We start from the raw sequence: 27,214 nt of genomic DNA on the forward strand, positions 1-27,214 counted from the left end.
ATCTGAGGTAAAATTTTCTCTTCAGCTTGCTGAACCGTTGTCTCTCAGGGGCGGCAAGAAAAAGAACTGAGGGGAGAGTGTTTCACGCGACTTTGGGCGGGAAAGTCACCCTCTGCAGGGGGAGGGGTGAGCACTCTTGGGAGCTTCTAGAATTTTCTGTATCTATACCTTGCGAGTTCTTCTCCGCGGCAGGCCCTGCGTCAGACGCAGATCCCAGGTGGGGCTGCAAATAAGCCTTGAAGATCATAGAATGAATCATAGAGTTGGAAGGGGCCATACAGGCCATCTAGTCCAACCCCCTGCTCAACGCAGGATCAGCCAAAAGCATCCTAAAGCATCCAAGAAAGGTGTGTATCCAGCCTTTGCTTGAAGACTGCCAGTGAGGGGGAGCTCACCACCTCCTTAGGCAGCCTATTCCGCTGCTGAACTACTCTGACTGTTAAATTTTTTTCCTGATATCTAGCCTATATCGTTGTACTTGAAGTTTAAACCCATTACTGCGTGTCCTTTCCTTTGCAGCCAATGGGAACAGCATCCTGCCCTCCTCCAAATGACAACCTTTCAAATACTTAAAGAGGGCTATCATGTCCCCTCTCAACCTCCTTTTCTCCAGGCTGAACATTCCCAAGTCCCTCAATCTATCTTCATAGGGCTTGGTCCCTTGGCCCCAGATCGTCTTCGTCGCTCTCTTCTGTACCCTTTCAATTTTATCTACGTCCTTCTTGAAGATGAACATCGCCTTCCCTTATTGTCTTCTTGCGGGTTAACGAGCCATGAAACTTTACTCCAGTTTCTTCTAAATGATCACTTTGGAAACCACCTTGCATGTAGCCAAGTTTTTAACGGCCGTATTTCGAGTTGGGACCGAGATGTTTTAATATGATATATTTTTAATTGAACCCTGTTTAATTGTAGCTGTTTTATAGTGGTTGTACGCTGATAACTTGACCTAGATCTAAGATGTTTTAGAATTAATTGTGTATGCATCTTGCTCAATTGTGTTTTACACTTGTTGTATGCTAATAAAGGTACTGCTGCTGCTGCTACTACTACTTCCAGGCTCGTTTTGGCTCTGGTTTATTTTTGATTAAAAATTGTTGACTTGCCATCATCAGTTTGCTGCTTTCCTTTCTCAGCCCTGGAAGAGCTTCCTTAATGAATGGGAGTTAAATAATGTTTTATATATATTTTTAAAATTGTTAAATATTTATTAGGTGAAATGACCATATATGTTCATGTCGACCCACCTCCGCCTCCCAAAATGGCCAACGATGGGCCTGGAGAGGGTAGGGAGGGGCCCTGGGTAGACATGGACACAGCTATGCTTCCTAACCATATTCTGCATGAATGCGCCATTTCTCAGGTTTCTCGAAGCCTTAAAAATATTTCAGGGGTTTCTTAATGGTAAAAGAGTTGAGAAAGGCTGCATTTATTGAATATTAAGGAGGGTATCTTTTTATGGGCAGATGTATCTTCCCACTGATGTTCCAATGGATTCTTTAGGATTCTTCAGGGGAGGCCAGCCAATTCGATGTTGTGGGTGTTATATTCCTGGCCTCAACCGTAGGCCTGGCAGAGTAGCTTCCCAACCATATTCAGTACGATCGTGCCACTTCTGGGTTTTCTTGAAGCCTGAAGAATGTTTCAGGGGTTTCTAAACGGTAAAAAAGTTGAGAAAGGCTGCTCCAGGTTCAGGGGAGAAATGTCAAAGATCCAGGGCTGTGCATATTACCAAACTTTACGGCATACCATAACAATTTCAACACCGAAATCCCTGAATAAGTAAGCCTATAAGACCTAATGGTATTTTAATGTACTTAATCATGTACTTAATCATGTATTACCTAACTCTCATGGATGTATACGGCACCTGACAAACTAACAAACATCTCTTGCACAATGTAGTCCTGCTGACTTTAATGAAGCCTGGGCAAACAAACTTCCCAGTGAAAATGTTCCAAGGGGAGGTGATGTCATCAGGGGTTAGCTTGAAGAGCGAAGCTATTAAAACAGCGTATAAGAAAAGAATTTTTTGAACGTTTTTGGAAATGCCTCCTTTTAATCCTTGGATGGAGAAAAGAGAACACTGTATTATCACGGAAATGGGGGCATTGTATGTAGGAAGAAATAACTCCAGCTCCCCCCAGCCTCCACCTTTCCCCTTATAACTTTATAATGAAAATAGCTAAAACAAAAGGGGTAGACAACAACAAAGGAACAAAATAATCCCTGTTAAAGAGGGAGAGGTAGTTATAGCTGTGGAGAATCATAGAATCATAGAGTTGGAATGGACCTCCAGGGTCATCTAGTCCAACCCCTTGCACAATGCAGGAACTCACAACTACCTGCCCACAGAGTTGAGGCAAGAAAAATGGTGCCATTGTGGACTGAACCAGCAAAAATGTGCACCTTCACATCCACGCTGTGTCCAAAGTTGCTTTGAATGCAATCTTTGTCAAAAGAATACATTGCACTAGAGTTGGGAGAGATCAAGCCAAAGGGAATGGAGGAGGGCATGGAAGCAGAATGGATGGTGCCAAGTGGATGCTCCTGAAAAGAGCACTGCTGGAAGGAAGCCATAGTTGAGCAAAGACATTAATGTGGATGCAGACCAAGTCGGCAGAGCATTCTACACAACCTGCAGACAAAAGGGTCTTAAAGAAAGGTCTACAGGCACAGCCAAACTGTAGCTCTCCAGATGTCCATGGACTACAATACTTATGAGCCCCTGCCAGCATGGCATTCCTGGTCTAAAATATTTTCCCACACCACCACACACTTCTTTAAAACGTTCAGCCTAATAACAAAGGTGGCTGAATTCAAAAGTTGGCACACTCCTTTGTGTTACTTCTTGTCATTTGTGATGACAATTATCACACACTGTGACTTTGCTGGTCTGTTTCTCTTGTTATTCTTCCCCAGGTGGCTTTCATTTTTTTCTTGATTTCCCTGTTCTTCTATTTGATACACTCCAAACCTGCCTCATTAAAAAGTTCCCCTTTTACAGGATTTTTCCAGGAAACAAAATAAGAGTGATTCATTTTTTTAATCTTAAGATCTTTTAATAGGCTAATTACTGCTTAATGAGTTTCAAACTACTTTTTCCCTACTTTCAATTAGAAAGGTTAACAAGGATTTAAAGGGTTCTTCCCTGAATGGGTGCTTATGTCCTCGGGGGTAAGGGAACACCTAACAAGCACCTTCTTCCCTATGACCTCACCTGGAACAATCAGAACGGTTAGCTCCAACCTAGGAAAACTAGAAAATAGATCTGGCAACTTAGAGATGGCAAATTCCTGGAGGTTTGGGCATGAAGCCTGAAAGGGACAGCTGGGTTTGATTCCCTGCTCCTCCACGTGTAGCCAGCTGAGTAACTTTGGGTCGGTCACCATTCTCTTAGAGCTCTCTCTGTCCCACCTACCTAACAGGGTGTCTGTTGTGGGGAGAGGAAGGGAAGGCAATTGTAAGCCGCTTTGAGACTCCTTTGGGTAATAAAAAGCAGGGTATAAAAACATCTCTTATTATAATTGTGAAAATTGTTATATGGCATGTGTAGTGTAGCCAGGAAATCCGAGGACTGTCTGGCAGCCGGGCAAGGAACATTTGGAAGTTATTTGTCATTGCCTGGCTCTGCATCATGATCCCTGGTGCCCCTTGGAGGAACTCCATTCAAATCTTTGGAGGCCTTCCATCCAAATACTCGCAAAGTATCTTAGCTTCCAAGAGCTGATGGGATTGAGTTGGCCTAGTCTGGGTTTATGAAGATTAAATGGGGGGACAGATGTAGTTTTTGGAGAAAGGCTGGGGTTAAAATATTAGGTGAGTGAACATTGTTATAACATTAAGGATGTAGGGCTGAGACAGGTGGGTTCGGCTTAGAAGAAGAAGAAGAAGAAGAAGAAGAAGAAGAAGAAGAAGAAGAAGAAGAAGAAGAAGAAGAAGAAGAAGAAGAAGAAGAAGAAGAAGAAGAAGAAGAAGAAGAGTTGGTTCTTATATACTGCTTTTCACTACCCGAAGGAGGCTCAAAGCGGTTTGCAGTTGCCTTCCCTTCCCTCTCCCCACAACAGACACCCTGTGAGGCACGTGAGGTTGAGAGAGCCCAGATATTACTGGAAAGTTTGGAGGTGCAGCCAGGAGTGGGTGGGATTTGGGACAGGAAGGGACCTCAGTGTGTAGGGTATCTGGATACACAACCTCCCTCCAGTCATCTCCCAGCTTTCCCTCAGAGATGGATTGCAGTTGCTTGAATTTTAATCTTCCTCAACAGGGGAAGAGGTGAGAAGCCTCGCATAAATCTTTGTTGGGCTTAAAGGTGCTATTGGACTCAAATTTTGTCGTGCTAATTCAGACCAGCACAGCTACCCACTTGAATCTTCTTATTATCTTTAAAATTAGTGATGCTATGCACACTGTAAACATATGACATCTGGGTTGTAGCCTGGACAGCTCACATTGCTTCCAGGGTTACCTGAAGCCTGAAGAATATTTAAGGGGTTATCCCACGGTCAAAAGGTCGGGAAAGGCATAGAGATTCCGGATGACAGTCCCTAAGTAAAGACCCCCTGGAATTATAGCTCATCTCCAGGCGACAGAGATCAGTAGGCCTGGAGAAAATGGCTGCTTTGAAGGGTGGATTCCATAGCATTATACTCCACTGATGTTCTTCCCCGCCCAAAATCTTGCCCGCTCCCCAAAGCCTCCAAGTATTTATCAACCCAGAGCTGGTAACCCTACATAGAGGCAACCATCCATAGTGACTACATTTCTCAGGTGAGTCAATCTCTCTTGCCTGAAGATCAGTTGTAATGTCCGAAGTGTTGCTGCTGGTATGGAATCAGCCTAACTCAGGTTCGCTGATGGCCCTGGAAGAGTTTCTTGAATGAGTGGGAGTTAATTAATTTTTAATATATTTTAAACATTTGTTTAACATTTATCAAGTGATATGACAATATATGGTCATGTTGACCTGTCCGCCCCCATGGTCAATGATGGGCCTAGAGGGGGCGGGAAGGGAAGGGGCCCCAGGTGGGCATGTACACAACTGTGCTTCCCAACCTTCTTATTTTTTATTATTTATCATTAATATGCCACCGTCTTGGCAAACCAGTCCAGGGTAGTATGCAAAAACAGATAAGAACAATAGCATGAGTTAAAATTAATAACATTTAAAAACCAATTTAAACCGCATCTATAACTAGCAGCATCATTAGTAATAGGCATTATCTGTTCCACTTAATATTTCTGATAAGGGCTTGGAGGAGGAGCGTGTCTCATGGCTTAAGTGCCACTCAGCGCTTAACACTCACTCAGGGTGGCTGTCCCACCCTGAGTGCCTCTTCCTCCTCCAACCGGTCTGTCCAGCAGCCAGCCAATCACCTTCCATCCCCCACCTCTGACCACCCCCTCCTCCTTCCACTTCCACCTGAGGCTCGGAGGCTGCAGATCCCTGCTGTGTGAGAGCTGCCCCTGCCAGTGAGTTCCCCAAAAAGCTGCCTGCAGCCTTTCCAGGTCCTGGGGGGAGGGGGAGGCCATCCACAGAGTTCTTCCACTCCAACCACCCTCCCTAATCTAGTATCCGTTGTATTCCTGAATCCAATGTGATTGGCCCCTAGTTTCTATCATAAACTCCATGTAATGGGTCCATGTCCAGTTAAGATGTTTTCATGGGGGGGGGGTTAATGGGGAGGGGTGGGGCTTCCTCAGTAGCTGACTAAATCATACACACTTTTTGAGTTAGGTGAGGTATTTCTAATTTTAATTCGGGGGGGGGGAAAGTATGCCACTATCAGTTTATCTGAGCTGCCTCTTTTTCTTATGGTTCCATCTGAAAGCTCTAATTGCTCTTTTTCACTCTCTGCAGTATTGCTTTTATTCAGGAACTAGACAGACCAGGCAAGCCGACATTCTTGCAACCGAAGCGTGGAATGAACATGCAGAAATAGAAACCTGAGCCATCAATTAACGCCAGGATCCCAAAAGGATCCTTGATTAATGACTGTAAATCAGAGTTGGCACTCCGAAATATTCTTTTTAACACAACTCAACTTTAACAATTGTTTTCTTACAATGGAGTGAACAGTTCCCTGGTGCTGAGTCAACTGTGCCAAGGAAAAATTCCAAAGACTTTCAACAGGCAGGCATTTGGGTTCAAGAATGGCTAAGAATGCCTTCCACTTTTCAACGTGTTTGCTTGTGGTGGGTGGAGAACCTAACATTCTTTAAAGGGGCCAACTGTTTAAACTAGCCAGGCTCTCCTGTGTTCAACTGCAGCTTGTTACATAGAAATTTCAGTAGCTTATGAAACATGCACATGTATGAACACTAGGGTCAAGATGTAACCATTCCCCACCTCAATTCCCTCTGAAGATCTAACTTCTAAAAATTTGGGTAGTCAGCTCTGGGTTGGGAAATATTTGGAGACTTTGGGAGTGGAGCAGGGAGTGAGCGGGGAGGGACCTCCGTGGAGAATAATGCTATAGTGTCCACCTTCCAAAGCAGCCATATGCTCTGGGGGAACTGATTTCTTTAGTGTGGAGATGAGCTATAATTCCAGGGGATCCCCAGGTCCACCTGGCATCCCTAGGTGGAAAGAGCTGATGAATGGCAGCACTCATTCACACTAGCAGCAGAATCTGGACAGTAATTTACCAGGAACAACAATAATTAAGGTCTTTAAATAGCGCTTCAAAGTATTCATAATGTATGCTTACAACAACCCTGTAAGGTAGGTCAGTATATTACCCCTTAACACAGATGGTAGACTAACTTGCCAAAGAGAATTTCACCTAACGAGTTCATGAGAAAGGCAAGATTTTAAACAACTTCTTTGGTTGCTAAAAAGATTTCTGTTCCAGCACTGGAGAGATAACATGCCCACCTCCCTTAAGCCAATGGACTAAGGACCTTACATCTTTATCAGTGTTTGAATATAGGGCATATAAGTGACAATTGCATATGGACCCCTTTCTAGATAATTGGGAACCTTTTATAGATGCTCACATGTTGACTTTCTACTAGTGTTACATTTTCTATTTCTATTCTGTTGCTGGGTTGTAATTATGTTTTAAACGTATTGGACTTTTTGGTTCATAGTTGCCGGTTTGTTAGATATCTTGGACTGATAAGTCCTGTGACGCAGGAAGCATCCTGATTTAGCCAGGTATAGTATGTTCTGGCACAATGGAGTTGAGATTAAACTAGTTCACTTTTTTTCTCGGTAGAAGCTGTCTGTGTACAGCTCGGATTGGCTAGCTCCTGTGCCTTTCACAGAGCTGTTTCTCATACAGGGATAGGCTTGTGTGGTTTACCCACGGCTGGTGTGGCTGATAATACAGCATTCCTCACGTTCTACCTGCCCTGTCACCTCAAAAGCCACTTCCCCTGCACCCCTGCTGGTAGGGCTTTTGCTGAAGATTTGAGAACTATAAAAGAGTTAGCTGACATAACAATATATCGTTATATCGATATATCTATATGCCAATTATTGTTTTGAAGTCAAAAAGCTCCCTAGTGGCATGGGAAGGATGGCCACCACAGGAACTGAAGCTGAAGAAATGGCACAGGCCAACTCCGCACTAGCGGCACCACTCTGGGATGGATCGTGTCAGACGCTGAAATGTGTCCACTGCATGTGGGAAAGGAGGGCGGCGGCAGGTGTTGTTCATTTTGCTGGAAGGTAGGATTGCGTTCCATGCAATCCCCCTTTCCTGCAAAATCCCCCCCAAAAAAGCTCTAGTCTGCCCCACAGTGTCATGAAGCGCCACAAAGCTGTCCAGGGCATGTTTTGCCCCCTGAAGGACTCTGTAGGGCAGGGAGGAACCAGCTCTTCCTGTCCTGACGGGCCTGCTGCAGGACAGACCCCATCGACCCCTGCAGTGCTGAAAGGGAACACGGTGCTGAAAGGGAACATGGAAGAATTCGTGTTCCCTTAGTGTGGGGCTTCTGGGGCTGGATCTGCACAGGGCGGCAACATTGTATCAACACGGGGATTAGCCCCTTGTCCATAACAACAACCAGTGTGGAATTAGCCACTGATGTGGGTGGGACCAGGAAAATTTGAACTTTCCTGCCCATATGGTAGCCAACCTTCCTGTGATCTTTCCTAAAAAAGCAAAGCTTGGAAATCTTGCCTGGTGGACTTTCCTTTGCTGCTGAAAGTGTGTGATTTAAAATGGGGAGCATTTCTGACAGGTCAAAAAAGTTTGCTCCCAGATTGTCTGAAACTCAGTCTCTCAATTTCCAAATTGCAAAATTGCCACCATCCCTCACCCCCAAGGGATTATGGCTTCTGCACATGGGATGGACATCAACTTCACATGGGCGGAGGCAAAACCAAATCTGAGGCTTCTCCTGAAACCAACTTAATTGAAATACAAGGACGGCCTCTCCCAGAATCTTTTAATTCCAGCCCACTCAAACCTGAACAAGCCGTGCTTTGATCTTATCTCGAGGCATTCTTGCAAGATTGGAAAGATCGGTCCCTTTTTAAACGGCCATGATTGTGGCTTAAACTATGGGAACTCTTGGAAAACAATGCCAAACGTAACAGAATAACATGATGACTATAATGTTTGGAAGAACATATTTGGGGGCAGAGCTCTAGATATATATCCAGCTGATAGGGTTTTCACACTGTTAAAATGGCATGCAGATATTGTAATGCTAATTGGATTATTTGAAGGATTCACATGTGAACATGTGAAGCTGCCCTGTACCAAATAGGAGATTGGTTCACCAAAGTCAGTATTGTCTATTTTCGCTGGCAGCAGCTCTCCAGGGTCTCAAGCCTTCACTTCACCTTTTATGAGATCTGTTTTATCAGGAGATGCTGGGAATTGACTCTGGGACCTTCTGTCTACCATGCAAATGCTCTATTATTGAGCCACAGCCCTGCCAGTGCAATATCTTGCAACCCTGCCAACACTTCCAAGAGTCTGCAGATCAAAGTAAGAACACTTGCAATGCGATTGCTCCAGGCTAAAGCCATTGCAATGTTTTGTCTTAGACTGGAGTGATTCTGCATAGGGTGGCTGTTCTACGAACTCAGTTCACATTTAGAATTATGGGAGCCATCTGATTTCGTTACACACTGTTGAAGTATTTGTTTGTGTGAGACCACTTCCACATGAACCATTAGGCTCTGATTTCTCGTTGTTTGCGCCCGTTTTCCCACCCCTTTCTGCATGGAATCGGGTCCCTTCAGGGGCAGTCTCAAAACTGGCCCAACTTGCCACCCTCCGTTGGCCTATATCACAGGAACACTCAGAAATCTGCATTGCATTATTTGACACAGAGTCCAATGGCATGTAGGTTGGGGCTGGGCGGAAGCAGGAAAACTCGAGCTGTTCCCAGTTGGGTGTTCCCAGCCATTGCTCCCCTTCCCATCCCCAAGCATCACTTCCATCATCTACCCCCACAACCTTCCCTGGCCTTTTCGGTTAAAAAAAATATAACAAACTTCATGTCTGATAGTGTTACAATGCAATTCCAATATAAAGAAATAACAACTCCCACCCACCTGCCACCATGTTTGGTTGGCATCTTTCCTTCTTTCTTTTTTTTCTTTAAGGTTCAAATTCATATTAGGTTTTTAGTGAGATCAGGGACAATCTGCATGGGTGTATGTGGGGGGGGAATGGCATGATAAAACAGCCCACCTTTTTGTATTACTTCGTTCGTGTTGTTACAGTTTTGCACTGTAATGTGATCGTGGTAATGAAAAAAATATTTTGGACCAGGAGGGGGGCATTCAAATATGACAATATGGGAAGATGACTGGGAGTTTTTGCCATGTGACTATGATTGACAAATTAAAAAATGGCAGGATGCTTTGACTTCCAGTCCCTTAGCTATCATGTGCAGACACAAATCCGGGGGCAAACAGGGGAAGCGGGGCAAGGCTCCCCCATTCAAAGGCCAGAGAAGATCGGGAGAGCCATCCTGAGGCAGAAAAACTGGGGACAGTGCGAGATAACGGCTGGGTGAGTCATCTGTGCAGAAACAGTCTGAGAGACACACTTACATCCACTTATTTTGAAAATAGCTTCTCCTAGATCACTTCTCCCAGATGCAGTACAGTATGCAAAACTTTCCCTCCTTCCCACCCAACAGCTGCAAATTTAATGCAGGTTTCCTTCAACCTTCCCAGTTTTCTTCCTAAACCTGCTTTGGGATGCTTTCCATGCCCTAGTGGGTTTGGGAAAGTGTGAGAGGGAAGGCTTTGCATTCACAGCAAAGGGAAGGTTTGCATTCACAGCAGCGATCAGAACAGAGACTTGTTCCCATGCAGAAGCTCCTTTAATACACTGACTATAATTGTTGTGGGTTTTTAAAAGGGAATTGTCAGCAGAAGATTCTGCTGCCTTTTTGTATTTACTCAGAAAGTTTGCAGACACTTGCAGCCCTTGGGAACGTTTGAGATGTTGTCTCATTTCTCATTCAGACAGAGGGAAAGTAATCCTTATGCACTTGTACTTGGGTAGTCTTCCTTCTTTTGCTAAATGCCCATGAAATAGAGACATGATTTTACTTGGTTACCCTCAGTGTGGTTCCCAGGAAATGGCAGATAAAACCATGTAATGTCTTCCGGCAGCCCAGGCCTTTTCTGCCCTGAAGCCTCCGGCATCACTTATTTGCTTTAGTAATGCAACAGAAATTATGGGGATGCGCTATTTAACTTCATAGAAGACTGGATTTCTGTCTAATCTCCAGCTCATCTGCCCTGACCTGGGCCCATTCTGCATAAATTAGATAATGCACTTTCAATGCACTTTAGAAGTAGATTTTCCTGTTCTGCTCAGGAAAATCCAGGGCTGATTCTGCACTTAATTTTTTTCCTGCTGTCAATCCTGCTGAATTCAGATCGATTTGGACCTGGGTCTTTCTCCTTCTTCCCTCCCCCATCCCGAATTTAAACAGAAAGCCTTCTGTACTTGATTGGGGAAGCTCCGAGTGGGGAGGGGAGTGGTGGTCATGAAGCTGAACTACCTTTCCTGAACTGGCGTGCAGGGTGTGTGTGTGTGTGTCAGGTGAAGTCCAGCCGGCACTAGTGCTTTATTCCTTCCCTTTTGACCCCCGAGCCAGCAGCAGCCTCTCAGAGAATGAGGCAAATCAGAGAATGAGGCATGCAGACTCGACCCAGCTGTAAAAGTACATTGAAAGTGCAGAACAGGCAGATAGACAAGGCACACCTGATCTCAGAAGCTAAGCTGGGTCAGCCTTGGTTAGTATTTGGGTGGGAGACGTCCAAGTAAAACGGGGGTCGATATGGAGGCAGGCAATGGCAAACCACCTCAGAACGTCTCATACCTGGCTGCCAGACAACCCTACAATTGTAGGATCTCCTGGCTACACTACACACATACCATATGATAAATTAATACATAATAATCCAGCCAACACTATGTTGGTAGAGGAATGCTTTTTAATTCCTCTCTGTTGGCCTGATAAATGCCAAGTCGATAAGGAAGAAAAGTTCACACCTCTGGTGTTTAATTGTGGAGGAAGTCCTGGCACCTTTGGCTGAAACTAGACTGGACAATAGTGGGTGGATATATTTCATCTCAGCTTCAGCTGGGTGTCAACCTCAATTAACGGGATGGGGAGCTGGGTTGGTTATAATCCTCCAAGTGTTGTTTCTCCTTTCACAGATACTTAGTGCAGGCAGGCTCACGTCCCCGGGACAGGTTAGGGATCCTACTACTATTCCAACCACCTAGCTCGACACTTTGATCCCTGGTTGAGCTGATAGATGTGACCTTAAGCCTAGTATTGGAGACTCCTACGCGTATGATCCTGGAGGATTTTAGCATTTATGTAGAGTCCTCCTAACTGAGTTATGCTCAGTTCTTCATGGCTTCCATGGCTACTAAGGGATAGTCCCAGGTTGTATTGATTTACTTTGCTGCACTAAGCAATTCTCTAGGTTAGGTTTTCTCAAGTTGGGTTTTGTGAAACCCTGGAGTTTCTTCATCGCCCTGGAAGGGTTTCCTGAATGGGTGGGAGTTAATTTTAAAATATATTTTTTAACTTTGTTAAACATTTATCGGGTGATATTACCACGCATGGTCATGTGAACTCGTCCTTTCCCCTTCCAAAATGGCCAATGCTCCTCCCCATGCGTGGCAAAGTAGTTAGAGCCAGGGGTTTGTGAAAACCTGGTGTTTCTCGATGCTTCGGAAGGTTTCCCGAATCGGTAGGAGTTATTTAATTTTTAACATATTTTTTAAAATTGGTTAAACTTTTTTGGGTGTTATGATCACATATGGTCATGTCGACCCTGTTACGTCTGTGGGCATTTGGCCACTGATGCAAATGAAGGCTTCTGCCAGCCAAGAAACTAACCAATCAAAGGAACCTGATTGCTCTGCTTAGAGCCAATCCAATTGCTCTGCTTAGGGCCAATCAGAGGCAGCAGCTGGCTGGGTGAAAAGTATAAAAATGCATGAGTTTGCCTGTTTTTCTCTGTTCAGCAGTTGTAATCTGTTGCTGGAGTTGCTAAATAAAAAGAGCTGTTCTGAAGACTTGCAGTCTGTGATCACTGAACCTGCAGACTTAATAGACCCAACCTCCTTTCCCAAAATGGCCAATGATGAGCCTGGAGGGGCTGGGAAGGAGAGGTGCCCCAGGTGGACATGTACACAGCTATGCTTCCCAACCATGTTCTGCACCATTGCGCCACTTCTGGGGTTTCTTGAAGCCTGCAGCATGTTTCAGAGGTTTCTCAATGGTAGGAAAGTTGAGAAAGGCTGGGATGAATGGAGGAGCAGAGAATGCTTAAGCTGCTTTGGGTCCCTGTTGCTGAGAAAGGTGGGGGTAGAGTTGAAGTTAAAATAAAGACAGTAATGTAGCTCAGGTGGGATGTGTTTCAACTCTCCCTGACCCAAGCACGTTGGCTCTGATATATGCGGCAGAGGCAGGAGAAAAGGACAGCTAACCGAGAGGGCAAAGCCCTGAAAGTCCAAGGCTAAAGCTGGCAAAGCAGCTTGCTTCCCTGCTCTTATCTATGCTGGCCGTGGTGGTGGTGGTGGGGGGGGGGGGGGTCGATGCCGCTGCTGGTGTCAGCTCGTGCTCCGGAGAGGGTGGATCAGCTGGCAGCCATTGGGACTTTGGGAACACCCCCTTAGGGTCACCAGCTATTCAGCCGATCTCTGCTCCTGTACTTTGAGCTACCATTCCCTGCGTATAGTTCAAAGTGTCACGGGCTGATTTCTGCCAGTGGAAAGTTGGCACGCTTCTGTTGCCGACCCAGTAGGGTTTTCAAGGCAAAGACCAACAGAGGTGGTTTAAATACATACATAAATAAATCAATCTTTATTTTTATGCCCTTCTTCCTTCCATAGCTCCGGGCGGGTAATAACATGATTTAGACAAACGGTCAAAATAAAATCAGATATGAATCAGTAAAATGTTTTAGCTACTGTTGCAGTTGGATGTCTTCACATTCGGGAGGGGGGGTCTTTGTAGTCTGTCGCTTTTTTTTTTTTAGGTTTGCCTGCCTCTGCGTAGCTCAGTGGTTCTCAAGCTGGGGGTCAGGACAATCCCAGCCGCAAAGGGACAGTCATTTCTGTAGCTCCCAATATAAGGAAGGGCACCCAAAGGCTAAGGACAACAAATGGACCATGACGGAAACACTCACATTCTTCAGGGGTCGTCAAACTGCGGCCCTCCAGATGTCCATGGACTACATTTCCCATGAGCCCCTGCCAGCATTCGCTGGCAGGGGCTCAAGGGAATTGTAGTCCATGGGCATCTGGAGGGCCGCAGTTTGACGACCCCTGCAGGTGTGACAAGGCCCCTCCTCACTTGGACTGTGGTGAGGGCTGGGTGGGGAGACGCTAAACAGAAAACTGTTTTTGAAAGTCGTTCTGGGAGCATTTGGCATCGTGCATCATCGATCTAGTCTTACTATATCTCCAACAGCTACTGGATTCCATTTTAGGAGATATATATATATATATATATATATATATATATATATATATATATATATATATATATATATATATATATATATATATATATATATATATATATATATATATATATATATATATATATATATATAGTTCTGAACTTCAAGTTTGAAGAACTGAGAGGAACTTTAAAAAAAAATTGTTTTGTTGATCTGTATTAAACTGGCTGTGCTATTGCTGCAGCCGGATATTTTCACATTAGAGATTTTTGGTTCCTCTCTTTTCTCTTGCAAGTTCGTCGTTTTCCACTCATTTTTGTCCGCTCCCCTTCCTCGGTCAGTTGGCAACCCCAGGAAGCCTCGCCATCGGCTTGTCCTCTCTTCGGGCCCTAGTGACGGTGAATTTCCCCAGGATTTGCTTGGAGAGGCACGGAGAGGCAAACCGCAGTGCTGGATCAGCGGCGGGGACTTTCCTTCCCCCATCGGGTTGCCGACTGTGGCACCTGCTGTTCCTGGCAGCAACCTGATCTGCCTGTGGGAGGCGATGACATAACCTTTAGCCTCGTCAAGCTTTACCTGCCTGCATCTCTACCCCCTTCAAGGCACGAGAACAAGCCCGGCTGGCCGCCGCCCGGTCAGTTGGCAACCCCAAAGGCTCTTGCGTCCTCCCTGGCAGGCAAGGCGGGCGGCAGAAAGCCCGGCGCTTCCCCTTTAAGAGAGCGGGCGTGGCTTGCGAGGCGGGGACAGCCGGCCTGGCCTGAAAGTCCCCTGAGCCGGAGGCTGTCTGGCTGCCAGGAGTCACACCGAGCGGCTGCCGAGGCGACCAGAACGACGAGGAGGGGAAGAGATGAGCGGGCACGTCGGAGATCTGAGCCCGAAGCAGGAGGCGGCGCTGGCTAAGGTCGGGGGTCGCGTCGCAGTTGGGGGGCTGGGGGGGATGCAAACCAAGTTTAGCCCCGTTTTCTGTCTACCTTAGTGCTGCCCCGCCAAAGCTGCCGCCGCGGATGCTGACCTCTCTGGGTAGCAGCTGGACATCCATATGCCTGCCTGTCTCCTTTCTTTCTTTCTTTCTTTCTTTCTTTCTTTCTTTCTTTCTTTCTTTCTTTCTTTCTTTCTTTCTTTCTTTCTTTCTTTCTTTCTTTCTCTCTCTCTCTCTCTCTCTCTCTCTCTCTCTCTCTCTTCCCTTCCTTTTTCTCTCCATCTTCCTTCCTTCCTTCCATTAAGAACCCAAGGTAGTATCCATCCTTCTCCTCTCCTCACTTTTATCCTCACAACAACCCTGTGGGGTAGGTTAGGTTGGGAGTGTGTGACTGGCCCATGTGCCGTGTTCCCAATCCTGGTTGGGCAGTTTAACTGCCGTGCGGTGCTGGCTCTGAGCTGAAGTGATCCACTGGGAAAGTTTTCATGGGCACATAGCTTAACAGTTCTAGAGTCCAGTTGACCCCTTTAGGACCAACAATTTCTTATTCAAGGTATGAACTTTCGTGTGCACGCACATTCCCTCAGATGCGATGTGATGAAATGATGAAATGAAATATGATGAAATGTAGCCTGATCTCCTCCGGGTTGCCCAAGTTGCTGTTGTGCGGCGTTGTGAGCATTTGGAGTCATGATTATTTCCTTGGGCCTTGTGACAGCCCTGCGAGGTGGGCCTGTGTTATCTTTTTACTGCAGAATAAGGTGCTTTGCCTGCATCGTGAGCTTATGAGAGAGGTAAAACGGAATTAGGGACATTGCAGCTTTGGTCTCCATGCAGCTGTTCTCAAAACGAGAAAATCTTGGAGTTTGCCTTTAAATCATTTACCAAGTAGGTCATTTAGATAAGGATTGCTCCAACAAATCAGATAAAAAAAATCTGTCAGTTCAGGATTCAGAAGTACATTGCCTAGGAACTGCCATTGCACCTTTCCTCTATAGAAACATTCTTCTTTGTTTATAAAGTTCCCTAACCTCGTGCCCATATCTTGAGGCAGTGAGTTCCATAACATGTCGTCTTTATGTAACCCTGTTCTCATGTTACAGTGTGAATGCACGTATATCCGGCCGGTGTGTGTCCAGCTGTAGGAAAGAGCCCATGTGCGTTCACTTTACCAATGAAACTGGAGACTAGAACTTGTATAAAAATGCGGGTTGTATCACGCATTCCGTTGTACCTGAGTTGGATGTGAAATGAGATTTACTCAACACACATTTAAACAAAAAGCAAGTGTATACTGTATGTGGATTGTACGTGTGTTCCCTGTAACTTGTAAACATGGTTACTGTCTTATTTTCAGTCTTTCCCTAGTAAATCCTTGCATTTGGCTTACCTTTGTCATTTCATCTACCAATGGAAGGGATGCCTTCGTATTTCACAACCCTGACTTCTCATTTCAGATGAGTCAGACCCCATCTGCAGATAGATGGATGTGACTTTTGTTTATTGTTTTGATGCATATCATTTGAACTTGCTTTGATGTGCATGGTATTCACCTGGAAGGCTGGTCCTTGCCCTTTGCCCACATGCAATGTGTTGATCTGGAACAAAAAAATGCATGGCAATTAGAATTCTTACCTATATGAGGAAGGAAGCTGTGTGTGTCCTTCCAATCCCCTATGACAGTCTTGGTCGAACAGACCATCTTGCACAGGAGGTCTGGGGTACCATAAAGGGTGACCAAAGCACTTGCTTGATCAAACCTCATTAGGGTGGCTTTGTGCAGACTGCCATTTCCAGGGGTCCTGAGATAGCCATGAAAAATGGGCAAATGAGAACAAGATGCAATTTAATAAAGATAAGTGTAAAGTTCTGCATCTGGGTCAGAAAAATGAAAAGCATGCCTACTGGATGGGGGATACGCTTCTAGGTAGCACTGTGTGTGAACGAGACCTTGGGGTACTTGTGGATTGTAAACTAAACATGAGCAGGCAGTGTGATGCAGCAGTAAAAAAGGCAAATGCCATTTTGGGCTGTATCAACAGAGGCATCACATCAAAATCACAAGATGTCATAGTCCCATTGTATACGGCACTGGTCAGACCACACCTGGAGTACTGTGTGCAGTTCTGGAGGCCTCACTTCAAGAAGGACGTAGATAAAATTGAAAGGGTACAGAGGAGAGCGACAAAGATGATCTGGGGCCAAGGGACCAAGCCCTATGAAGATAGGTTGAGGGACTTGGGAATGTTCAGCCTGGAGAAAAGGAGGTTGAGAGGGGACATGATAGCCCTCTTTAAGTATTTGAAAGGTTGTCACTTGGAGGAGGGCAGGATGCTGTTTCTGCTGGCTGCAGAGGAGAGGACACGCAGTAATGGGTTTAAACTTCAAGTACAACGATATAGGCTAGATATCAGGAAAAGGTTTTTCACAGTCAGAGTAGTTCAGCAGTGGAATAGGCTGCCTAAGGAGGTGGTGAGCTCCCCCTCACTGGAAGTCTTCAAGCAAAGGTTGGATACACACTTTTCTTGGATGCTTTAGGATGCTTAGGGCTAATCCTGCGTTGAGCAGGGGGTTGGACTAGATGGCCTGTATGGCCCCTTCCAACTCTATGATTCTATGATTCTATGATTCATGTTCTTCCACACCCTCATTCATGTCAACAGGCAGGAGAAAGTCTGTGTATTGTGTCCCATTTCAATGAATGAGGGTTTCTTTTTTTGGGAGGGGGAGTGTCATTTCTGATTGCTTTAGGATGCTTTGGGCTGATCCTGCATTGAGCAGGAGGTGAGACTAGATGGCCTGTATGGCCCCTTCCAACTCTATGATTCTATAATACCCAAATGTTTTGGGCTGCATAGTGAAAGTTGGATTTGAATGGGCACTATAGAAGAAGTCAGGCATGAGAGTGGATCTTTATTTTATTTATATATTTATATATTTATATATTTATATATTTATATATTTATATATTTATATATTTATATATTTATATATTTATATATATATTGCCCTTCCCTGAGGGAATCCTGAATCCCTGAAGGAATCTTTAATTGCAAAGTGTTGGGAATATTCTCCAGCCACCCATAAATCCCAGCTGCTTGTTTTTCTTTTCCACCAGTCCAAGGAAGTAGCACTGTTTGTGGTTTCCAGGTGCCCACGGATGATTCTGGGATCCTTTTTCTCTGCCTAGAGAGGAATCAAAGAGCCTTTGTGATTTAAAAGTGTCAGAATAGCATATGGGAGAGCCAGGGTTGAATCCCTACTCTGTCATGAAAGCTTGCTAGGTGATCTCTGGCCAGTCGCTGCCTTTAGCAGAATTGTTTTTTATATCCCCTGATCTCAAAGTGGCTTACAATTGCCTTCCCTTCCTCTCCCCACAACAGATACCCTGTGGGGTAGGTGAGACTGAGAGAGCTCTGATAGGACTGCCCGGTCTGAACAGAACTATCAGGACTGTGACTAGCTCAAGGTCACCCAACTGGCTGGCTGCATGTGTAGAAGTGGGGGAATCAAACCCGGCTCTCAAGATTAGAAGTAGCCACTCTTAACCACTACTCCAAGCTGGCTCTCTGGTTTACTAAACCGTGTTGTTAGGAGGACGAAAAGAAGGAGAAGAGAAGAACAATGTAAGGTGCTTGGTGTCCCCAGGGTAAAAATGAAGAAAATAAATAAATAGAAGGAATCAGTACTGGGACAGAAGTCTTTCTGTCGCCTTTCTCCCAATTTCTTTTTGTGTGTGGTTATTCAGGATCCCAAGAAACGACACTCTTCCCATATTCAAAGGTGCCTTTTTGGTTGCCAATTTGTTCACCTCTTACAGTGTTCCTTTCTTGGCAGGGAACAAATTGTGCTTGAATGCAAGTGAACTTCAAGACGGGAGGCCAGCCCTTGCTTTGTGGACAGGCTCTTAGATTTGGGATTGTGATCAGTAGGGGCAGGAACCTGTTCAGCCTCCCTGAAGAGAAAGGGTGGCTTTTCCAAGCCTGTGGCTCTGCAGAGCCTCTTTCAAAACGGGAGCTCGAGAGTCCGAAATGCAGAGATCCTGTTGATTTCACAAGGGGCAGCGGAGCAGGATGTCGGTGCCAAGGTTGTGTAACCGCGCCGAGTGATTATGTGTTAAAAGCACTTGAGTTGCTTTGCTACTCAGGCGCCGAGAATTCCAGGTGTCCGGTTGGCACATAGCAACGTTAACAAGCAGCGTTCTCCACAAAGCAGCCTCGAAAGCAGCCTTAAGCAGTCAGCAGCACCCACAAGATGCCTTGAAGAAGAGAATCCTCGTCTGCTCTCAAGAGAAACTACCAAAGGAGGGAGCTAACTGGAGGGAGGAAGATCCGTAAAATGCAGGCTGCAACAAAGAAAGTCTCGATCTTTCCACCATGCTAAAAGAAACAGGGGACGGGGCCACCTCAGGGAACAGAAGAGGGGCAGGTGCACAGTGGCTAGCATTTTTCAGCACCCATACTTTGAGGAAACGTCGAGGAAGGGCAGACGTGAACAGAACACGCGTAGGCAGGCAAGGGAAGACGTAGCCCGTCTCACTGAAGGCAACGGATTGAGCCATCCCTTGCAAAGTGAATCAGTGAGCGAGCGTTTCCTCTGTCACCCGTAATTGTGCGGCACTCTGCAGGGTGTCCCCGGGGGATGATTGACGGAGAAGCTGGCACCTCCCCTGGGGGAACAGCAGTTGCTTGGAAACTAGCAGCAGGGCAGGCATGTTCTTGGGACTTGAATAGTGGGGAGGCCGAGCTGGTTGATGGTTATTTGAGGACTATTTAGGGCTCCCAGGGGACAGACACTTCCTGCTGTGCTGCACCCAGCACTTGTAAGGTCAAGAGGGCAGTCTTACGTCTGCAGCAACAAAGCATACTACATTGCCGGTCTCGACTTCCTTGTCCCCTTTCTGGAGTATGGTCTGCCTTACAAGATAGCTGCAGGGGTTTTGCGAGGCAAACTGCTCGCAGCATTCCCGAAACTGTTCTTGAAGGACCTTCCCTGCCGCAAAGCCCCTTGCAAAAGAGAAGCCAGGGAGGAGGGTAATGGGCTTGCCGTCTCCCCAGCTTTTGCAAGACTGAACCAGGGATGGTTTACAGTGTGCTTGACATGGTGATGACCTCTTTGAGATACCTGCCAGACTAAGATCCACGGTGGATAGCAAACAGCGTGTTAGAATAACGCAGGAGGAAAACACAGTTCCGTTAAAAAAGAAATACACAACAGTGACCCGCGAAGAAGAAGAAGAAGAAGACGAAGAAGACGAAGAAGAAGACGAAGAAGACGAAGAAGACGAAGAAGACGAAGACGAAGAAGAAGAAGAAGAAGAAGAAGAAGAAGAAGAAGAAGAATTGGTTCTTAGATGCTGCTTTTGTCTACCAGGAGTCTCAAAGCGGCTTCCCATCGCCTTCCCTTTCCTCTCCCCACAACAGACACCCTGTGAGGTGGGTGAGGCTGAGAGAGCCCTGATATCACTGCTCAGTCAGAACAGCTTTATCAGTGCCGTGGTGAGCCCAAGGTCACCCAGCTGGCTGCATGTGGGGGAGTGCAGAATCGAACCCGGCTCGCCAGATTAGAAGTTCGCACTCCTAACCACTACACCAAACTGGCTGAAGAAGGAGATGAGAGCGCTTCTACCTCTCCCTCACAGGTGCTGGGGCTGTCTTCGCATTTGCTCAGAACTCGCCCTGCAAATGGCCTTTGGGTCAAGGTGGTGTGTTGCCAGGGAAGAGGCATGGCACTCTTAATTCCTGTTGAAACTGAGCACTGGGCTTTTCAGAATAACAGATAGGAAGGATTAGGGATAGGGTTGGGGTGAGCAAGTATTCCCTTGGCCGGCCCAAGTTCCCAGATTCCTTCATGCCTCTCGTGGCTTCTGAGCTTTTTCAGTGTCCCGGGGCAGATGATTCACGTGGAGCCCTAAATGCTTGGAAGTGGCTCACACACAAAAACAGCACATACGCGTGATTGTTGGAGTTCCTGTCCTGTTTCCTGTAAGTCCAGGTAATCAAATGAGCTAAGGAGTTGGCTAGTTCTGAGCTGCCTCCTCAGTAGGTGTGTGTGACAGCAGCTATTACAGAAGGCCAACTATTACTCAAAGTGCTTCCTGTTGAACCTCTCGCATCCAGGGGGAAAGGAGGCCATTCCTGTTGTTGCCTAGCAACTGCGGCAGGTTCTCCCCATTCTCCCTCCTCCTCAGTACACTTGCTGTTCCAGAGCAAGTATCCATGTGTCTGGCTTCCTCCGGAGATGGCTACAACTGCCAGTGTGGTTCTGGTGTCAGCTGTGGTACTGGTGTCGGGCATCGCTTGTAGTACAACATCCCATGCTGTTTCATTTCTGCTTGAAAGAGCTGTGCTTTGGCTGTAAATGCTGCTCTGTTGCAGAATTGAGGCAGAGTAAGACCCATTCTTGGGGCCCGGCAGCAGGATCTGCTGCAGCTACCTGCTTTTACACTGAAGGGTACTTTTTTGTGCTTTGTCGAATTATAATGGATGGCTTCACAAACTTGCCTGAACCCTAAGAGGCAAAATCCTGTCTTTAGGCAAAGTTTTCCTTGTACTGCATCACTTGGTACCTAACCTCCCATCACATATTCTCCCGTGTAAAGCATGCACTAAGTTTAAGACCTGTGGGTTAAATTCCATATTGTTGTAGGCAGTTGATACCAGTGTTTGCCAAACATTTGACAGTTTACTTCTAATTATGCCCTTTAGGGAGAATTCCTTCCCTGTCTCATTTCTTTCTCCCTTTTGGGATTTTGAATTGCATGAGCTTGTTTTCAGAACAGTCTGCTGCTCTTCTGTTTTGATTGCTAGGTTTTGTTCGATGGTGGACATGGGAATTGCAATGATTTATATTGCAAAACATTAATTTTTCCTAAGGTGCATCAAGAGTGCTTTTTTGTGCTGTGATGTAATCAATCCTTGTTGGTACACATCGGTAGCCTGTGAATGAATAACATGTAAACTGAAAACAATGATGGACGGTGGGCACCAATTTCAAAATCAGTGGAAGAGGATTCGGGACAGAGCAAACCCATAAGACTAAAGGGCAGACTCCATTTACCTGCACTCTTTCGGGAATTCAAACTGGAAGCAAATTCTACTCAGTCTTAACATCTAAAAAATGCCCGTGTTCAGTAGGAATTGCCCTTTGTTTCTGCTGGAAGTACGGATCCAGCAAAGAAGAAAAAAAAATCAACATCTCAGGTTTATCAAAGGAGTTTTACTCAGTAAAACTCAGTAAAACGTTTTACTTTTGTTATTTATTTATGAAATTTCAGCCATTCACACCTTTATGAATTAAGCTATGATCAAATAATGCCAATAATTGCCAAAACGCGTTCCGGATAAGCTCTCAATCTCATTTTCAATAATATTTTAGCAGTAGCAAAACTTTTATAATACTGTGATGATCCCCCCCCCCAAAAAAAAAAAGATCTTCAACTATCTTATAATATAAATCTGGCTCGCAGCTCAGATTTTTGGGAGGAATCACAATCTGCTCAAAGGGCTCAACTTCCTCTTCCAAAGATGGTTCCAAGCATGGTCCCAAGCATGGCTACTAATCTGGAGAAGGCAAGGTACAAACAGTTACTCATGCAGAGGCACAACATTCTTTGTGGGTGGATAATTGTCTTGAAGGAGAACAATGACTGTTCTGATGCATACCCTGCCTCCTTTCAGTCTTCTGGCCACGACAGGTATTGTGTGTCATCTTGAACCTAATTTGGGATGCCCATTCATGTCTAAATTCAAAGTAATCAGTGGGGGGGAGCCCTGTACAGTTTGGGTGAACACAGCTGTGCTCCAAGAGGCAATTTCAGCAGTCAGAGGGCTTCTTCACTTGTCCCCTAGCAATCTGAACCTGGAGAGTTCAGTTAACTTGTGCCGTGAGTTACCACAGCGTTCTATGCTTTCTAGTGTTTGTATGGAACTGCTGGAAGAGGTTTCCCAAAGATTTGAAGTTGGGGCATGTCATCATTGTGCTGAGGTGGTGGACATGTGGCAGAGGGGTAATGGGCTAGATTGGGGGGGGGAGAGGAGGCTCACTTCGTGACCTTGGGCCAGTCATATACTCACCTACTTTATGGACCTAACCTACTTTACACCTAACCTACTTTATGGAATTCTTGTGAGGACAAAATAGAAGAAAGGGCTATAGAAGTTGCTTTGGACCCCTATTGAGAAGAATGGTGTGGGTACAGAACAGGAGGTGGCCAACTGCGGTTCTCCAGATGTCTATGGATTATAATGCTGGCAGGGGCTCATGGTAATTGTAGCCCATGGACGTCTGGAGAGCCACAGTCTGGCCACTCCTGGTGCAGAAAAAGGAAATAAACTCCCTTGCCCACTTTTCACAGAGGAAAACAGGGGTACTCTGCACACCTCCGGTGACCCCATTAGCCTGGCAAGGATCACTGCCTATGTTTCATATCTCCCCCTTCACAGATTGCTGAATGGTCCACCCGCCCCGTGTCTGGAGAAATGGAATTCTAGAACGATTTTTAAAAGGGGGTGGGTTGATTGTTTGGTTAAAGTTACACTAAAGAACCTTCATTATCTGATGTTTTTCAACCATTCAAAATGAGCTGCAGCTTGTGAAATGTTGGTCTGTGTACTACAAGGGTGCCGTGGCCTGAGTTCAGATATTCTGAACAAATCAGCATTTGTTCACGAAAAGTGAAATTGCTAAGCTCCCTGACTCCCCTCCTCTTGTGTACTGCGCCAAGACTTCTTCCTCCGTGACACCCAAATAAAGGTGCTTCAACAAACTAGGATTATAATATTCAATATTATCCTTGTTTAGAACTCCAGTTACTGAACAGGACTCCCACCTCTGTTTGTTATCTATATTTAGATGTATGTTTATTTATTTGTTTGTTTGTTACATTTATATACCGCTCTCCCCCAAGGCTCAGGGCAGTTTACATAAAACAGGAATGATACAGATAACTCAATATGCCATCAAATTGCAATTAAGGCTTCCACCTTGGCACATGACTGGAGGAGAAAGGGTGTCCACTATATGGAAAATAAACCAAGTTTGCACATGTCATGAACAAACTCCTGTTTGTTTGCGATGTCTAAAATGCCTGGACATTAAAATGCATATAAATTAGAGAGAAAATACATTTTGACTTGCACATATAGGCATTCCAGAGAGAACATTCATATGGCTTCCCATCAACTCTGTCGAAAGACTTTATCATAGGTACGATTCATACATTCAGCTGTACAATAATCAAGTTTGCTGAAACCCAAGCGGTGTGCGTTTAATGTGGCCATCTCCAGATGATGTTGTGTGAGGGGGGCAGGCATGGACATTCTGTCCCCATGCCCTTCCTGTGCATGATTGCTGGCTTATGGAAATGAAGTCTGTGCACATACACACAGGCTGTGTCCCTATAAACAGGAAAACTGCTTTTTTAGTCCATGGTAATTTTAGTCCATGGACGTCTAGAGAGAACTACAGTTTGGTCACCCTTGATTTAAATGAATGCAGTGTAATCATAAGTGTGTAGGGAGAGGCTCTTACACAATGGTAGAGAACCTGCCTTGACTGTACAAAGTCCGCTCAGATTCAGTGCCAAGCATCTCTTGCTAAACTGATCATCATATGTGGTGCAAGATGGCACGGTGCGTTCCGAAACGTAGGAGAGCAAAATGCAGCACATGGATTGCGCTTGCTGACATATTTGTCTTTTCTCTCAGTTCCGTGAGAATGTCCAAGATATCATGTCGGCACTGCCTGACCAAGATGACTACTTCCTCTTGAAATGGCTCCGAGGTAAGAAACAGGTCCGGGGATTGTTGCTGGGTAAAGAAGGCTCTCCTACCAACCCACCCAGTGTAGCACAGGACATCTAAGATTTCGCTGCAACCCATAAGTGGCTCTTTCATCACCGCAGTACTGCCCCTACTAATATGAGCCAGATCGACAAAACGTGCTTATGTGAGAAAGGAATGTAACCAGCAAATGAAGATGCTGTGATTAGCCCCTGTTACACAGTCCAGTTTTTTTTCAGCTAGGTGGAAGTTTGTTCCTGCCTTGCATGAACAGAACCAGGAGATGGATCACTTTCTACCAATCCAAACCAATGAGGTATATGCAAAGTTACCAATTCCCACACCCACCCCATGCACCATCACAAAGTGTCTTTGACTCTGCTGCAAAGCAGGGTACTAAAGCCTTCTGATTATGGGAAACGCCTCTGGCTTGTAAGATCTCCCCTTGGCTATGCTCACTTTCAGGCATATTTTTTCTACAGAAAGGACTGTGAGCTTGCTTTCAAAAGCCAGGCAGCGGGAGAGCTGAGATTCATGGGAAGGTGATGTCTGCAGCTTTCCTGCTGTTCCTGAGAGAGCAGAGAGTCCTTTACAGAGCTCTGGAAATTGGCTGGTTCAGAGCGATTCCGTGTTAGAGATGGCTACACGATCATGCAGGGTTGTTGCAGGAATTATGCAAGAGTCTTTATCTTCCCTGAGATGGCTGGATTAGTTTTATCAACCAGGACTTTCCACTACCACTTCCAGCCTGACTGTTTGGTAAAGTTCAAAAGACAGACTGTGGCCTGTCCTTGACTCTCATGTCTCTGTCCCTCCTGTACAAGAGAAACCAGCTGCTGCTGGATCCTTTTAGTTCAGCGAGATCTTGCTATTGCTTAAAGCAGGGGTAGTCAAACTGCGGCCCTCCAGATGTCCATGGACTACAATTCCTATGAGCCCCTGCCAGAATTTGCTTTAAGCATATGAGTAAGCAAGCACTTAATTTAGGGTTGCCCACATGTGTTAGAATATTCCTGGAGAACTGGGGGTGGGGCCTGGGCAGGGAGAAGTTTAGGGAAAGGAAGGAGCTCAGCAGGGATGTGATGCCATAGAGCGGGGGTGGCCACACTGTGGCTCTCCAGATGTCATAGATCATATAATAGAATCATAGAATATAATAGAATGTCCATGGACTACAACTACCATGAGTCTCTGCCAACACAATGCTTTCAGGAGCTTATGGGAATTGTAGTCCATGGACGTCTGGGGAGGGAGGCCACCCTCTGAAGTTGCCATTTTCTCCAGGGGAACTGGCAGCTGTAACCCGGAAATCAGCATATGCAAGTAAGGGTGTGTTGTTGTCTTTTTGATGAAACAATACCCTAGCCTTTGAGCACTTAAGGGAACTGCCAGCACCACACAAAGTATCTCCTGCTTCAGGAGATAATAGGCCCAACACAGCATTATGGCTATGAGTCGACACTGAAGAGTGTTCCCGGGTTCAAATCTTGCTTCAGCCACAGACTCAGGAAATGACCTGAGAGAAGCCACTATTGTCACAGTCACACAAACTCCTCCAAACCGGGCACTTGGAGATGATGATATCTGTTTTCTTTATTTACATCTCGCTTTTGTCTCCAAGGGAGACCCAATGTGGCTTACATCATTCTCTTCTCCTTCATTTTATTCCCACAACAGTTCTCTGAGGTAGGCTAGGCTGTGAGTGGGTGACTGGCCGCAGGTCACCCAGCAAGGTTCCACAGTTGAGTGGAGATTCAGACCTGGGTTCCCTATATGCTAGTCCAATACACCACTCAGCTGTGGGGACGGATTATGGAGACAATGTATGGGAAGCACTTGACAGTGTTCAAAATAGTACTTAAATGCTAAATATGTGAATCGAACAAATGCTCATGTAAACTTGAGCAAATTAGTAAACTCCCCCCCCCCCACCTCATTGCAGGCCTCTCCCCTTTTTCTGTACAGATTGCCACTCTCATCAGTTTGCTTATGGAGAAAGCTGAGCATCAGGAACACCCACGGGTGGGGATCTTGTTCTTCCTCCTCCCAACTCAGTTGCTGTCAGCTTAGGCAGGTTGCAAAATCCAACCTCTTTTGAACTCTTTCAGCAGAGGTTCTACCGCTTGGAACGGTGCTCCAAGATCAGGGCCAAGCGAGAGGCTTTTTGATGATTAAGATGATCACAAGTCACACTTAATCTACCATGGAGATAGGGCCCTGATAGCATCCAGATAGTCTTGAGCCCTGTCAGCCTTTTTCCTCGCAGCCTGCAGTAGATTAAGGTGACCAGATTTTAACATTGGTAAAACGGGACACCATTGACCGAGGGGGGGGGGGGTCTTGATTAAAAATTTGGTCTCTGTGGAGCAACAAAAAGCTTCATAGAACGCATAGAATGCAAAAATAGTTTTGTAATATATATTTTTTAATTTCAACATAAGTACAATTTGCCAGGTACCCCCAGATGTCCCTCCAAAAGTGAGACAATCTGATCACCGTACAGTAGATCCTCTTGTGGCGCAGAGTGGTAAGGCAGCAGAAATGCTTTCTGGAGCTGTCTGTCCATGAGGTTGGGAGTTCGATCCCAGCAGCCGGCTCAAG

At 45.7% G+C, this 27,214-nt stretch overlaps 1 protein-coding gene across 1 annotated transcript in view; it reads left to right on the forward strand.

The window, feature by feature from the left end:
- Positions 1-14,641: 14,641 nt before the first annotated feature.
- Positions 14,642-27,214, forward strand: part of SEC14L2 (SEC14 like lipid binding 2) — a 31,399-nt gene continuing 18,826 nt past the window's right edge. The window contains exons 1-2 of the mRNA XM_077307967.1: positions 14,642-14,813; positions 24,539-24,614. Coding sequence (XP_077164082.1) covers positions 14,760-14,813; positions 24,539-24,614 — 130 coding nt within the window. The 5' untranslated portion in view covers positions 14,642-14,759. The remainder of the gene's footprint in view (positions 14,814-24,538; positions 24,615-27,214) is intronic.

The sequence above is a fragment of the Paroedura picta genome, chromosome 13, assembly GCF_049243985.1.
Source record: "Paroedura picta isolate Pp20150507F chromosome 13, Ppicta_v3.0, whole genome shotgun sequence".
Classification (NCBI taxonomy): domain Eukaryota; kingdom Metazoa; phylum Chordata; class Lepidosauria; order Squamata; family Gekkonidae; genus Paroedura; species Paroedura picta.